Source organism: Haemaphysalis longicornis, unplaced genomic scaffold (genome assembly GCF_048455015.1).
Source record: "Haemaphysalis longicornis isolate Haplotype H1 unplaced genomic scaffold, Haemaphysalis longicornis Haplotype H1 scaffold_5, whole genome shotgun sequence".
Taxonomy (NCBI): domain Eukaryota; kingdom Metazoa; phylum Arthropoda; class Arachnida; order Ixodida; family Ixodidae; genus Haemaphysalis; species Haemaphysalis longicornis.
Genome location: NW_027526385.1, coordinates 85,926,763 through 85,942,657, shown reverse-complemented (window position 1 = coordinate 85,942,657; position 15,895 = coordinate 85,926,763). Strand labels below are relative to the sequence as shown.

The window sequence follows — 15,895 nt, the reverse complement described above, 5'->3', positions numbered from 1 at the left end:
GTCAGACAAAACCCGTGAGTTCTCGGCTGTTAGCGCCTTGTGGTGCTAACAGCCGCTCATTCAATGACTTTGCACACGCTGTGTGTTACTTTATTGTACAAGAAGTGTTTTCAGAGGAAAAAGTCGATTATTAATGTTGTTAAGAAGGAACAATTCATGCTGCAACGATTGTGCTGAATGCGTTAGTGCAGAGAGATACCCAAGGACCTGCATAGTTCGGGTTATACTTCCGATGTGGCACCATGTGACTCACTTATATGGACCTTTAAAGCTTCAGACGCACAGCGATTCTATACCGATCTGGGCCTCCCGAATGCAATGACCAAAAAAAAAAAAAAAAAAGACCAGGCCGTCTCCACTAACGTGAAACGTGGAGAGAGGCGGAGCATGAGGTGTGCAAATGTACTCTTGGCGGCTTGGCGTTTTTGCCCACGGAGCTAAAACCGTTGGGGGGTTGAGGTATACAGCTTTGCTGTAAAAGTCTCGTGTCTTTGAAGCACGTACGAAGCGTTCTAGCACGAGGCATTGGAAAACGAATGTCCCGGTGAGTTCTTTTAGTACGCGTTTTTGCCCACGCAAATGAAATGTGCTAGCGTAAGGCGGTGAAAAACGAGTGTCCCAGTGTTTTAATACCGTGACTACATGAAACAACGACGACAGGAGACGCCGACAGCCCGGCCCCTAAGGGGCTTCGCCCCTAAAAAAAACGTAACAACGCTCCCCCCTTGGAAAATGGCAAGTATACGCCTATCGCCGACCGTGTACGCAGCAGCCCGCAGTGGGTACGTAACCGGCAAGCAGAGGTTCGCTCTTACCACGTGACACTACGGTATATATATATATATATATATATATATATATATATACAGGGTGATCAAAGTTAAGTGGATAGTTTTTTTTTTAAATAGACGCTTAGATTTACGCGAGGACCCCCTCTCCAGTGAGGTTATGCGTCCAGGAGGACACATAATTAGGAGGTAATTATTGATGTAGGTGGCTTAATGAACTAAACTTGATTAATTAACTTTTTAGTGGCTGCAGCAACCAGGCATGTTTGTATTGGAAAGTTAGATGCAATCGTGTTTCTACGCAGTTTCAACTGGCAGAATTCTTCTAGCGCATCCGTGGTCCGAGATATCAAACGGCGAAGTTGAATTGCCGTTCGCATGATTACGCATGCTAGAAGTCAAGACCGGCGCATAGCTCCTCACTTTTGTTCTGTGTTTTGATAGCGGTTCCGAGTACTGCAGATTGCGATAACGCCACCCATGCATGAATGGGTGCCAGTTATCACGTTTTCCTGTGCCTCCACCCCTTTGTCGAACTAAACACCGTACACAGCAGGCACGTCACAGAAGGGAGGAGCTTTGCGCCGGTGCAGGCTGTCTTGCATGCGTAATCATGCGAACGGCAATTAAACTTCGCCATTTGATATCTCGAACTACGAATGCGCTAGAAGGATTCTGCCAATTGAAACTGCGTAGAAAGATGATCGCGTCTAACTTTTTAGTACAAACATGCCTGGTTACTGTAGCCACTAAAAGGCTAATTAATCCATTTTAGTTAATTAAGCTTCCGAAATCAATAATTACCTCCTATTTATGTGCCCCCCTGGGCGCATAACCTCACTGTAGAGGTCGTCTTCGCGTAAATCTAAGCACCTATTTAAAAAAAAAACCGAAGAAAAAAGCACAAGGGGTGATATATATATATATATATATATATATATATATATATATATATATATATATATATATATATATATATATATATATATATATATATATATATATATATATATATATATATATATATATATATATATATATATATATATATATATATATATATATATATATATATATATATATATATTATATATATATATATATATTGCCGGTTCTGTGTTCGCAAGACCAGATCAGGCTGTAGATGACTGCAGTCTGAGCGGAGAACCGGTCCACGTGCGACGCCCGGTGCACTCGCACGAGCTGCCCGCTTGCATGCAGTGGTGGTGCCGGTCGACTATACCAGTCACTTCCTACTACAAGCGACTATCGTTTACTACGACTACTCCCTGTTCTACCGCGCAGGGCACGGTTCTCCGGTCTGCCATAACTCTATGTAACCAAGCTGGACGTGCTTCCAAGCTGGAGGGTATACCGTCACCTACAGTCTACAATGGTGTCAGGGACTAACTTGATTCCACGCGAACCGTGTTAAATCTTACCTGCATTAGTCTTTAACGCAGGTTAAGTAGCCAAAAGCCGGTGGGGGTGATCCAGCCCCACTCGCCGCTGTATACCTGGAGAAAAACAAACGAGAAGAAACGGGCCGACCTGACAGCCAAGATGTCCTCGACGCCGTCGAAGTCCTCTAGGGCGACCACTGAAGCACCACGGCCGCGGCCTTTAGTTCCACTCTTCGAACCTCCTCCCAGATCGTTGGCGAAACACAGGGGACGGCTGGCGGCCGCAGCAGATCCGGCACGGTCCGAACTCCGCGATGTCCGTTTCGGCGACCTTCCGGAGCTCTTCTTTCCGGACGGGCCCGACTCGGTCCGGTCGCAGGAGCAGCTCAATTCCTCGGCACTGCCACGGACGCCGAGTGCGTAAGAAAGCAGACACCGCAGGGACAGCAATGAGGAAAGTCGTGTACGGGTGCTACGCTTCTTTTTTTATTACTACTACTGCGTTTCCTCTCGTTGTCCGCATTCGTCTCGCTTTTTCTGTTCTCGTTTTGTTTGTCGGGAGGCGACAAGCGATTTGTGGCGTGCCACGAACATCAACATTTCTGCTCCTAATGTATCTCTCCCAGTGCGCGCGGTTATTCGTGAGTCGGGGAAGCCGCGTTACGTCATTTTTCGCGCGTTTCTCGGGCTGTGTCGTCACGATATTCCGGCAAAGAAGATGTTATACACGGTGAGGACAGTGTGCATTAAAATTCCTTTCTTTTTCGTTAGAACAGTGAATAGCCATAAAAGTAGCACCGTCGCCCAGCCCACCCCTACGTTTTAATGTTCACATTTTGAAACTCTTGCGGTGGAATTCCCAGTTTTGTCCACTTAACGTCCGTTTCAGAGTGTCCGTTTTGAGCGAGCCCCGATTGGCTGAAAGCAGACGACTGAATGTGACGCAGCCATTGACGGATCCAGAGGGGTGGTCCGTATGTCCTGACCCCCCCCCCCCCTTAATTTCGGAATTGATAACCCCAATAAGATGACCCTTCAGGTTGTAGAAACAGTCTGGTTGATGATTTTGTTCTATTGTTTGAATTTTGGTTATCCAAAATTTCGGCGAATAAGAAAGGCTAGTAACCTTCTCATTATCATCATCATTATCATCACTGATAGAAGCTCGCACCCCCCCCCCTCAGAAAAAGCCTGGATCCGCCCCTGGACACGATCCACCCATTGGTCAGAGGCCTCAACAGAGCACCTACGTCACGAGTGAAACGGGCGCGAAATGGACGTTTTCGAAACGGACACGACTCAAAACGTCGCCCCTGGAATGTGTAGTGAAGAACAAGTAAGTATTCTGATGACCGATGGCGGTACTTTTCAAATGCTTCCATACTGATACATCGTATTTGCGTCTCCTTCGCTTTCGTTTAATCGTCTTTTAACGCAAATTACCCCCACAGCTTCCCCAGAGATTGAGTTCTCCGTGACCTGTTATATTCACGTGCCATCGCGCTCACCTGTCACGCGATATGAAGTCAGGCTAACTGCTGTTCCGACGCTGGCAAAGTGCTCTGACTCTAGAGACCCGGGTTGACCTTCCTTACGAACTCGAACGTTTGTGATTTACTCCTTATAGCGGTGGCCATTTTATGCGCCGGGCAACAACATTAACGCCAAGAAACATTACTGGGCGATTGCAGGGGAAGCCTCTAGTCCCGTTTGGTCGTATCACTTCAGTGATAACGTGCAGTTAATACGTATATAACTACGTTTTCAGTGCTCGTCCATATTACGTCACCCCTGCCCATAATACGTCGCTGTAGCGCAACACTTAAAGCTTTTTTTCAATATCTGCGTTTTTTTTAAAGAAAAAGGCACCACGTTGAGCTAGTTGGCGGTGAGATACAAAGATAGGAATAGCGCCCATTTTGACGAAGCCAGTGAACCGTCAGCGTTCAGTTTAACAGGGAATTTGACGAACAGAAAGCGCTCGTGTTGTGTCCACCCTTCGTCAAAATGTGCGCTGTTCCTGCATTTGTTGAACATCTTTCGAGGCTGAAATGGAACTGAGTGTGTTGCCGAAGGCTGGTTCTTTCAAAGTCAACAAGGCCGCTTTTGTTTTCATGGCCGGGCCTTTAGGCTTGAAAAACATAAGCACGGCCTTTCACTTGAATGCACATTATAACACGACGCTAGAAACTCACATGGTCACAATTTTCGGCACGGGTACGGATGTGGGCATCCACTTGTGCGAGGACTTCACGGGCTTGCTCATGGCGACCGGCCATCACAGTCGTCTGCGGCCACTGCGACGGTCGTCTGCTTCATGATACGGGCAGAGCCACAACCAAAATGGCGGAGTCCCCGCTGGCCCGGTTGTCTGCAATGGAGATTGCGTTGAAGCAACGGGCAACGGTTGCCCTGGAAACACGTACAGACAGACAGACAGACAGACAGACAAATTGATTTGTGTTTGTTGTTGCTTTGTGGGGATATGTTTATAAATTTAGTTTCTGACCACAAGTGTGTGCGTACGTCGTCAGGGTGGGTAGACAAAAAGTCGCGCCGACAAAACTGAATATCCTGCGGCAAAGCTAACTTTCTGACGAATGCTCTATATATAGCTCTCAATCTAATGAGGCATACATTTGAAAACAATCATACTGAAATTGCCTGCTAGGACGACTCGATCATTGCACCGGGTTTCATTTATACTTGTATTAATTAGTTCACAGTAAATTCGTAAACGTTACAGAATTCCCGGATGCTGCCAATACACGATCCACCCACAGAGGGACCATACGGATACAGAAAACGGCTGTAACTATTAGGCAGTTTTAGCATATCGTTACCGTGTTTGCGTTACCGTTTACCGTGTTACCGGAAGCCGCTGGCGACGGTGAAGCCTGTGCCGGTAAGTTACCGTTCGCGGTAAGTCTCGCGCTGCGCAGTCGACTCCCGAAAACACGGTAAACAGTAACGAAACACGGTAACGATATGCTAAACCTCTCTAATAGTTTTAGCGATCCCGAAAGGAATTACATGACGATTGGCCGATAAGACGACTCTAACATTACGCCGAGTGTCATCAACTTTTCACAATTGCGTAGTCCACAGTGAACCTGCAAATATTCTAGAAGTCCCATCTCCTGTCAGCACACGGAGTTTTACTGCAGGGAAACGAACGGCCCCATTTTTGTCCGCCAGAATAAAAACGCTAGCCCGTCGTTTCATTCAGCTATGAAGTATGCTCAATCACGAATTACAAGCAAACGTATTTTATCAGTTAGCGCACTTCTTGGACTTCACTGCTCCCAGCTCCTCTAGTCATCCCTCTTCGCAGAGCGGAAGGGCACTGAATTTTTTTACAATAGCTGCCTTTTTTTTTTTTTTTGCAAGCCGCCATTAGCGGAAATGCCACCGCCCCCTTCCACACGCTTGATTTATATATTTCTATTTGTTAAAAAATGGAAGCCCGTGCGGCGAAATAGGCGTCTGACCTCTCTATGTCAACAAAAACGAATTGACCTTCCTGGACACGCAACTGTCGTTGCACTTATCTAAATCCTGACGGTTTTTTTTAATGCGTCTATTAAAACGAGAATCCCTGGGGCATCTTGCTAGTGCATCAGACCCGGCAAGAGAGAAGTTATGGGTCACGGTGCGTAAGTCTTAAGTAAGCGGAACGGGTGTCAAGTATTCTTTCGTTTTGAAACCAAGGGCACTGAACGCATAAACGCATTGCTGCTATCGGTAAAATTCGTGCAGTTATAGTAACAATTATGTTATCTTTATATCGATATCCTTAAAAACGAAAGACGCTTTCCGCGCGCGGTAGTCCGGACAACCCTTTGACCTCAGTCCACGTCGAGAAAGAAAGAACACCGATGCATAAATTTCTCCCAGGCTGACTGCTAAACGCAACGTCTAAACATTCTTCGTTACATGAAGAACAACAAACATGCACGCAAGGCATAAATTATGCATGCATACATGGGATTATCGTCTGCAACCGGCGCGGGAGAAAAAAACGCCGCGAAAGAAGTTTTTGAAATGAATCGAAGGAATGAAACAAGTTGCAAAAGCAGTCAGCGCATGTACCCAACGGCCGAGTGCCGCAAATCGATTCCTTATTTTCATCGACGCGATGTCGCAGCTCGAGAATCAAACGCCCGGCGGCAAAAGTCGTATTCACCGCCTTTCCGCACGATGTTGCGAAAGCAAAACTCGAAACAGACGACGCGGAATTCGACGGACGCTACGCATGCACCTGTCACCCGGGAAACGGTCGCCGCATCGGAGGTTGGGCGTCGCTGTGCACGGTGTAGCGAAAGTGCTCGAACGTCGCAACAATCCGGAGCCGCTTGCAGTTCAATTTTTCTCACCTCTGATACTCCGTTTACGGCGGTGGTTGTACTGCTCCGAGCAGACGAGAAGCGCGGAGACGGGGGTTTGTTTAGGCCTAGCGATGCGGAATGACGGCTGGGAAACTTTTCCTTTTCATTTTTGTCTGCTGCGGGTCGTCTCGGACCTCCCTTTCTCGCCCGGAAACTTCAGTAAAGTTTCGCCGCCGCCGGTCAATGACGGGTGAGGGCTAATGCCGTAAGCGGGAGAGAGGTCGACGAGAAGCCGGGAGGTAGCCAGCCCGCCAAACCACTCCGAAATGAGCGAAAAACAAAACACGGGCGAACGGTCCGCCCACCGACTGACTTTCTGAGGCGTTTAGCTACTGTGGATCCGGCCTGCAGCAACGTCTGCAAGCTTAGTTAATAATTCGAAGCAGCCTCTCATATGTGCTTCTATAAGCGCTTGAATGTTTTTGTCTTGAAGAAAATGCGGCTGAGTTACAAAGAAAAGAAATGTTACCCCAGTTAAGAAGCGCTTCGCGCGACGGAAACTGTCGTCTGCTGCAGTCGCGTTTTATATCAATGGTGCCAGACAACACTTACCGCAGTTATTTGTCGGCTGCAATACCAAACGTGGTTTTGTAAATTTACCCAATAAACATTGTTCTGTTGCCTAATAATTTTTGCTAGCTATTTTATTGTAAAATGTATTACTTAAATGTCTTCGTACTGACTAATTTTTATAATAAATTTCACAACAAAAACTACACGTGCATGTCGCCACTTGCTCTCGCAGTTTGCTACTTGCTACTTTTTCTAGTTTCGGTTCTCTTATTGCGCGCCTAGGGGCAGTGGCGCTGGGGAAACACTCCTCCTCTCATTTTTTTTTTTTTTTCTTTTCGCTTCTCTCCGGCGCGCTGGGGGCGCGCATGCGCGATAACGGTCACCGCAGTTGCTGGCTGAACTCTATGGCTGGCTGCTTCCGCACGGCGAGCAGCGAGACCGGCGTGCTGGCGCGCGTCTCATGTAGTGGGCGATTTCTCGTATGTGCTCCCTCGGACTTACGGTGCTACAAAAGGGACGCCAAGAACACCAGGATGAATCGTAACGCGATGGCTCCGAGTGCTGTTAGCAAAAGGTGAGAACGTCGTTCGTATGCCGTACGTGAAGCTGAGCTGAAGGATGGGACTTGTGTTGTGCGTGTGCTGTACTTGAAGACAGACAGCATTGTCTGTGTTGTATTGGTCATCGGTGTTTCTCGCCGCACGTCGCGTTCGCGCACGTAAGGCGAATAAAGTGTTCAAGTGATATCCGAGCTGGCGTCGTTACTGCTCAAGCGGCGTGGCTTCGTGCCGGCGGAGCGAGGCCGGCGAGGCTTGCCCGTTGGAGGCAGCGGGGTGGCGGCGGCGGTTGCCGGGCTGCGCTATTACGTTTCGTCTACTTTCCAACGGGGGCGTGGCCCTCGGGGCCGCTGACATCTCTGACGTCGACGGCGCGGCGCCGTCACATCCGCTGCACGCTTTGCAGTGGCAGCATCTGCCCCAAATAAATTTGACGATTTACCTGTAGAACTCCTAAACTGTAAACGAGAACATATGCGCTTTTGAGATGATTACGTTAGGCACCGAAAAATTTTCGAATCCACGCCCGCATCCATTGCGAAGTCACGCTCTAGTCTAGCCGATCCGCTGAGTGAAGAAAAATGTCGTGCACTGTGTATGCTGTAGCTGCTGCGCCGTAAAGTTTCGCTGAGCTGTGCCAGCTGTGCTACCACATAACCCCTCGCTGGGTTGGGTGGGTGGTGGACTGTGATGAAAGTGTGCCGTGTGCTTCATAAGCCGTTGTATTGTGAGATGCTGAGAAACCGTGCAAGATTCCCAGCCAACTTTCCGAACATGCGATCGTCCATTTCATCGTCAAAGGATTTACTGCGTGACTTGATGTGTTCGCTTCTTTTTTGCTTTTTATTTACGCATCACGGTGTGCTCGACGCCTGAGCGAGCATGTTTCGTATGCCCAAACGCATCGCCGCATACCTTATGGTTTTCTTACCGACCAAGGCGGAGTGGCACTGTGTTCGTGTATCCTCTCTGCAGGCATCAAACAAAGCTTATCATCTCAGGCTAATCAAGCGTACAAGGTTCCCACTAGTTGAATACGTTGTATAATGCCTTTAACAATGCCTTTAAGACGAAAAATAGCGTGTAGTACTTCCTAAATTAAAAGATAATGCCGACGCCGGCCTTTTTCGTATTGTAGCAAGCACACTTGTTTAATTCAAATATATTGCACAATTGTCCAGTTTTGAATATGCTTTTGTTTCCCTTTTAAATTGCGTGAAGTTTCTAATAACAATGTATTAGTAGCTTTTTGCGAAACTGCGGCTTGCGTTAACATGCGTGCTACGAGGCTTTCGGCTGCGGTGGCATGCCTGCGGTGGGAACCGCTGTGTCGTTCCAGTTTCTGGTGCTTCAGGCATGTAATTTGACTGCTGGTAAGCTGCCTGCTTTCTGTCCGGGAATTGGAATGTAGTGTGCCAGCTCTGTCAAGCAACTGTTGGTGGGTGAGCCTCTTACCGGCAGTTGTGGAAAGCCAAATATCGTGCTGTGCTTCGTAACTCCTGAAAAAGTGGTGCGCAGCATTGTTATCTTTTGTGAACGCTTCTTTTTTTTGTGGGATAGAGGCATTCAGTGGGCAGGTGCCGTGCGTGACGTTGACTGTTCTAGATGACGAGCAGCTGTATTGCTTTCATTGCCGATGTGCTTCAAGCTGTACCCAAAAGGTCGACATGTCAACAGTGGACCTGTATTGTCTAATATTAATCGGCGCTTCCTGTATGTAGGCCAACCCACTAAGTTTCTCTGTATTTGTCTCATGCGTTAGCAAACAAATACCAATTGAGCTATTTAAATCCAGCCCTGTAAAACCGGCTTCACTAAGCACAAACGCATTGCTAGAAAGACATCTAATAAGGGGAAATATAAGCAGTGTGACAACAAAATGTGGGGTTCCAAAGACTTTTTTAAATGCCCAATTAGTGCATTACGTCACACTTTTTATTCCTATCGGGTCTGAAGGTACGAGTCTCTCATAATTACGCATGTTAATTTGCCTGATTATGTGTTTACATAGCATGTATTATGTACTGCCCTTTTTTTCATTAAGGGCCGACTTGCCAAAGAATGCTGACACATTAATACTGTTACACTTCTCGTCATTGAATTTTTTAGTGAAAAGAACTGCTGAAATGACCCCTTAAATGCTGCTCATCCGATACTGTTTTCACAATTTTCACATCAGTTCTTACAGTGTCCACCATGTGCCCCTAGCATACAGCCAAAGACTTGTTGAGGCATGCACAAAAAATTTCGATGCATATCAAATAATTGGGTACCACTGCATAGTTACATGTTCTCTGAGCATGCCTAGATTGGAGCTCTCCATTGCAAAGTACTGGTTTGGTGCATAAAGGTGTGAATTTTGTGAAGCAACCAGTCTCGCAAAAACAACTTTATTTTATGTTAGCTGAAAGTCTGGTTTCTGATTACTCTGATCGCTGATTACTCTGGTTTCTGTTGGCGCCACGTGCCCGGTCTTGAAGAAAAATTTCGAGTATGGCAGGCAGTGTGATAAGCGAATAACAAAAAATGGGGCAGCTGTCTGCTCTTCGAACAGCCTAGCAAAAATGACGGCAGCAGCGGCCTTTGCTTAGTGCGCATGCGGCCACTTTCGCCGAGTTTGCCGTATCACTCAATCACGAGGCGCTGATCGACCGAACGGTCGATGCTCCGGTGATATTGGTAAAAAATTGGACGGGTGTACATTGTTGGCAGCTGTTTGTCTTGTGTTACTCTCCGATAGTACATCTTAGGCACCTGTTTGTTTTGTGCCACTTATTGATTTTGTTTAGCTGGACTTGTCCTGCCACCAATTATTTCTAATATTTTAGGACGTTCAGTTTCCATTTTTAATGTTTGTTTGCACTGCCTGTGATGTGTAAGGTGGCAAATGTGGCTATTAAACACAGATTTCCTGGGCACATTATTCTCACCATATTGCACATAGCTTGTTCTTAGCTTATGAACCTATGATTCCAAGCTATTGCCTTCAAACCTACCGCAAAAACGTTAGTTATACCGGGGTGTCAGCTCAGACCAAGTTATGAATCTATGTGGTACTGAGGATTCTTTCAGGCGTGCCGCTTGTTGCATTTTAAGTTGTCGGATACACAGAGATAACCCAGATGAAGAGAAGGACGGACCAAGGGGGCAGCCTTAGTCTGAACAAGGAAGTCGAGGATGGTGCCTGGAAAGCCGAGAAGGAAGAAGTCGGGGGATACTGAACCGGCCTATCGTGTCCAGTCGGTAAGACCAACGTTGGTGACCACAATGTGGAGAAGGCGTTGTTATAATCCGGAAAGAAGAATGCTTTAGCTGAAAGTAAAGAACAGCTCGTCAGCAACAAAACACAAAGCTTTTAAATGAAGCAAAGATGGTGTTGGATACTCCTGATGTGGAAAGTTCAGGCTCACTCATAGAGTGGCTGCAGTCCAACAACAATGAGTTGAGCAAGCTGAATGCCGAGGTAAAAAATGTTTACCTGACGACGAGTTCGACATACAGTAGAATCTCGATAAACGGAAATCGCTTAAACGGAATTGCCGCTTAAACGGAACAGTCGCCTGTAAGTTGGTTGGTTTTGTATTCAGATAACGCAAAAAAACTCTCGGTAATCAGAACTAAAATTTCCGCGCCACCGTGTAAACGGAACTAGAAATGGAACTTCTAATGAAACCCATCGGGATGAGAATCAGCTTTCTACGCTTCCGGCTGTTTTGTTTTTGTTTGTTTTTCTTCCATGTTTTTTTGACCTCATTGGTCTCGTAAGCCTCATCTCATTAGTGGTCAGCCGTATTAGCGCAACGAATGCAACATCGCACTTCTTGTTCCAGTCGTTTGGTCTCGATTCAAGGCGGTCAGGTTACAGGGCTTAGCTCCTTCTGCCTTGTTTGTGCCATCGTGGTGCTATTCACGCTTCATTACCGCGTTGCCGTATTCTACATTCGGTGGCTCGTAATACTCGCGAAGTTGAGGCCTCTAACCTCCGTGAAGACGCAGTTTCAAGGACTCAAAGATAATTGACGCATTTTGTAGTGCACAGCGACTAATTGTTGCCAAATCAACTTTGTAAATGCTGTGCCTAAACCTTTTTTTTAGTTTTCTTGCTTTCTAAAAAACTATCAGCTACATTCACCTCCTAGTGCTTAGAGTTCCATGAAGTGGTATGAAGAGTGCGTACGCACACAAATGTGCACTTTTACACATCTATCTCAGTAAACGGAACTCCTGTTAAACGGAACTAATTTTTTTCGGTTCCGTCTATCGAGAGTCTGCTGTAATTATGAGGTACGATGACGCCACCGAAGGCATGCTGGGCTAGCTAAAGGCTAAGAAGAGAACGGAGTGTAATTAGGATTAATGATTAATAAATACATATTACAACAACAAGAGATCGCTATGGAATGGTCAACGGCTGCCGGGATCGACAGCCCCAGCACCTTCTGTAGTGTATTCTCAGAGTGACGAGTGTCATCTCCATGGAAGCTCCATGAAGCTCCCAATGCTGCAGCTCCAAACATTTAGTGGGGAGTTGTGCCAGTGGCTCAGCTTTTGGACGCAGTTTAAAGGAGCCATGAAGACAAATACGAAGACAAAGTTAGATGGGCAGATGAGATCAAGAAGTTTGCAGAGATAAATTGGTCACAGTTGGCACAGGACCAGGGGAATTGGAGAATAATGAGAGAGGCCTTTGCCCTGCAGTGGGCGTAGACAGGCTGGTGATGAAGACAAATACAAGTTTATTTGATTCGAAAGATTTCGTGTTTTATCGTGCCCCAGCGCTTGTCCGGATGTGAACGATGCTTTATTCATTGAGAAATTAAGTTAAAATTTTGATTTTCCCACTAAATTGTGCGTTTTCGTGGTCTGCAATGACATCACAGGAGCCGACGTCTCTGCAGCCGATTGGGAAGCCTTGTTTACCGGTTATTGAACCTAGATGGCACCATCATACAGTTGCAAGCCATTTTCTGCCTTTGGTTTGTTTTTGACCGCATTTAAACCGGGCTTGTTTTTGTTCAGGGAGAAAAGAATCGTTTTGTGAAACATAGTGCTCGCTTGACAGATATGGTCGCATAAGACACCGTTGCTTGCGTCAATCGGCCAGTGTCGTCAAGCCTCGCAGTCCTGTGCAGCTACACCAAGCATAGTGCGCACAGTACCAACAGCAGTACGCATCGGTACTTCTGTGTGCTTTCATAACTTCCACTGTTTGTCCGCCCATTATTACTACTTTAAAAAGAATGTGCACTAAAATTAAGCGCAAATAGCTCGTTCACCAAGCTTATAAGCTCTGCCTAATTTGCGTTTGCTTTTGCCGGCCTCCACCAATCCCAGAGCTGGCTGGTATGATATCATAGGTTCTGTTGTGGAAAATGACCTAGTGAGTCGCATGGCCATTCTCTTTTTTCCTAATTACATAGCTTTTTGAGCAAAGTTTATGTAAAGTGGTGTCAGTATGATTCTAACGAGGCAGTCGTTTGAATGAACCAAACTTGTGTTTTCTCTTCATGGCTCCTTTAAGGCAGCCATCCACAAAAATCCCAGCCTGAACAGTAGACAGAAGTTTCATTACCTTTGGTCGCTGCTGCATCCATTGCCAGACTGCAACCGATGTTACCCAGACGCCGTGGAAATTCTATTGCGACACTTTGGTGACACGCCGGATTGTACAGGAACATCTGGTACAGCTTCGATCACTCCCTTCAGTGGTGTCATCGAATAATGTTGGCAGGCTCCAGCGAATGCTGGACCACGTGCAGTGTCACGTGCGTGGTCTGGCAGCCCTGAAGGTTTCTTCACACGTACTTTACGATGATGACAAGCGTGCTTCTGACATTTTAAGCAAACACTACATCGCAGTGGGTGGCTAAGGCGTTGTGCAGCTGAGCCCAAGGACGTGGGTTTGATTCCTGGCCGCGGCAGCCGCTTTTCTAATGGAGGCAAAATGCAAAAATGCCTGTGTTCGAGATTTTAGTGTGCATTAAAGATCCCCAGGTGGTCAAAATTAATCTAAAGCCTTCCACTGCGGTGTGCCTCATCGCCTGTGTAGCGTTGGCTCGTTAAACCCCATAATCAGGTCGCGTGGGTTTGTCGTATGCGGCAACAGTGTTGTTTTCGAATAAAGTTGCATAGATTACATAAAGCGTCACTGTAGTTTGGTTCCATCAGACGTAAATTTTCTTACTTGACCTTTAATTGAACGTAACTTCCATTCACATTTACTTATTTATACATTTGTTTACAACACTGCTGGCCCTTGCAGCAGGTTGCAGCAGGGGTAAAAGGTGAACAATACACAATGTCCACATAAACAACAAATCTAGCTGTCCTTCAAAGTTTTCAGAGGATTTGCATCTTGTGAACATTTTGGGAGAAAGAATTTCAATGCACCATTGTACAAGAAACAAAATTTTTATCAATTTGTGGTGCATACGACTGAACGAATGGATTCAATTTATGGTTCTGTCAGATGGGAGTAATTCTTTACTGTAAATGTCAGGTTACATCAGACGTAACTTGAAGCATATGAATAAGGTTACATCGGACATAATTTTAACTTTTCATATTGGGTTACATCAAATACATCCGGCTAAATTTTTTGCATGGCATGTGTTTTAAAGTCAGCTTCTTCTGAAACAAACAAGCCATACAAAAAAGCCCGACAAACTAAAGCGCATGTATATTTATAAGTAACTTTAGCCATAACACACTGTTTCTCAATATGGCATGGGTCTACATATTTAATCGAGTTGGTAACTACATGGAAAATATATAGCTGTCATTCAGCAATATTCTGGTTTGCCTTGACAGGATGCATTGCCGATGATCAAAAACCAAGGCTAGCATTCTAATTGTGTGACACTCAGTTCTTAGCTAGGCTGAAGACAGCTTTTTTTTACTTCTACTTTTCTATGGTTTAATAGTTAATTTCAGTGTCTGTCAACATCCTCAAGGCCTGCAGGACAGCACCACTTCTTGTACATGAGTTTGGCTTAAAGCATTTGAAAGAAGTGGTTTATCCAATTTTTTTTAATAAAGAAAGGAAGTCAAGGAGATAACAAAAAAGAAAAGGACTCTCACTTCCAAAGACATGCTATCACGCTTCAATGCATAATGGGAAGAATGTACAAAAACTGAAAGATGTCATGCAGGAACATCAAAATGTATGCGCTCACTTGTGTCGGTGGGCCATGTGGAAGAATATTTACATAAGCAGTGTGCATAGTACCACTAATGCGTCCTGCCAGTGACAAGATATGGGGCAGAAACGGCGGCTTGCTTTAAGAACCAGAAAGAAAACTAATGTTGCCTCAATATGCCATGAAATGAAGAACGTTGGGAGTAATGCTTAGGGTCAGGAAAAGAGCGGCTTTGGATGGGGAAACAAATTCGCGTGTAGGATAGTATGTATAGTTAAAGTTACCTAAGAAAAAGTCGACTTGGGCTGGCCGTGTAATAAGATGAAATGACAACCAGTATTACCAAGGTAACTCGATAGAGAGGAGAAGTGAAAAAATCTGGGTGCAAAGAACGGACTGGGGTGGCTCAGGACAGGAGCTGTTGGAGGTTAATGGGAGAGGCCTTCCCCCTGCAGTGGACCTAAATAGGCTATTGGTGATTGATGTTGAGTATATGTGCACTTGCGTGTTTTTCCAGATGGGATGTACTAGAAAAGCAGCGTCAAGAACTGGCGACAGTCTCAAATTCAGAGCCAAACATGACGTAAAAATATCGAGTCATGTGCAACCTTCCCGTCGCAAAGCAAAAGGTAGATTTGATGCTGCAAAAAATTGCAACCAATGCATTTGAACAGTGAAAATGAACCTACAGTGCACTCTTTCAATGGCATTACTTTTAGACAGATGCTCAATTTGACACGACAGACTACATGTAAAATTGGCTTGGTTGTGCCTATTAAAGGCTGGCTTTCAGTTTTTAGTGCCTATTGTTGCACCTAAATTTTCGTTTTAGTTCTGAAAAGTTTGCTTGGCAAGTGTCAAATGTTTGATCTTGCTTAGAGCTTTTCATTTTCATTTTTGTAAACAAAGCAACGTCACCAATAAAAAATTTACCACAAGGCTGAATTTTGCCTGTCAACTTTCTTTAGAGGGACATTAAAAGCTAAATATTTTACTTGAACTCTTGGAACTGAAGTTTTAATTCTACTTTGCGACCGATGACGCTTTGTTTGCAGGGAATTAAAAAAATCGTGCAGCACTTGCTTCATTTCCCTCCCATCTTGCATG

General features: G+C 45.6%; 1 protein-coding gene across 1 annotated transcript in view; it reads right to left on the bottom strand.

Annotated features, from left to right (window-relative positions):
* The window catches only part of Wake (ankyrin repeat and fibronectin type III domain containing protein wide awake), a 585,518-nt gene extending 581,046 nt beyond the window's left edge, over window positions 1-4,472 (bottom strand). Inside the window, exons 1-2 of the mRNA XM_077670881.1 lie at window positions 4,387-4,472; window positions 2,340-2,591 (exon numbers count right to left, since the gene is read on the bottom strand). Of these exons, the coding sequence (XP_077527007.1) occupies window positions 2,340-2,591; window positions 4,387-4,457 (323 nt within the window). The 5' untranslated portion in view covers window positions 4,458-4,472. The remainder of the gene's footprint in view (window positions 1-2,339; window positions 2,592-4,386) is intronic.
* Between the last annotated feature and the right edge of the window lie 11,423 nt (window positions 4,473-15,895).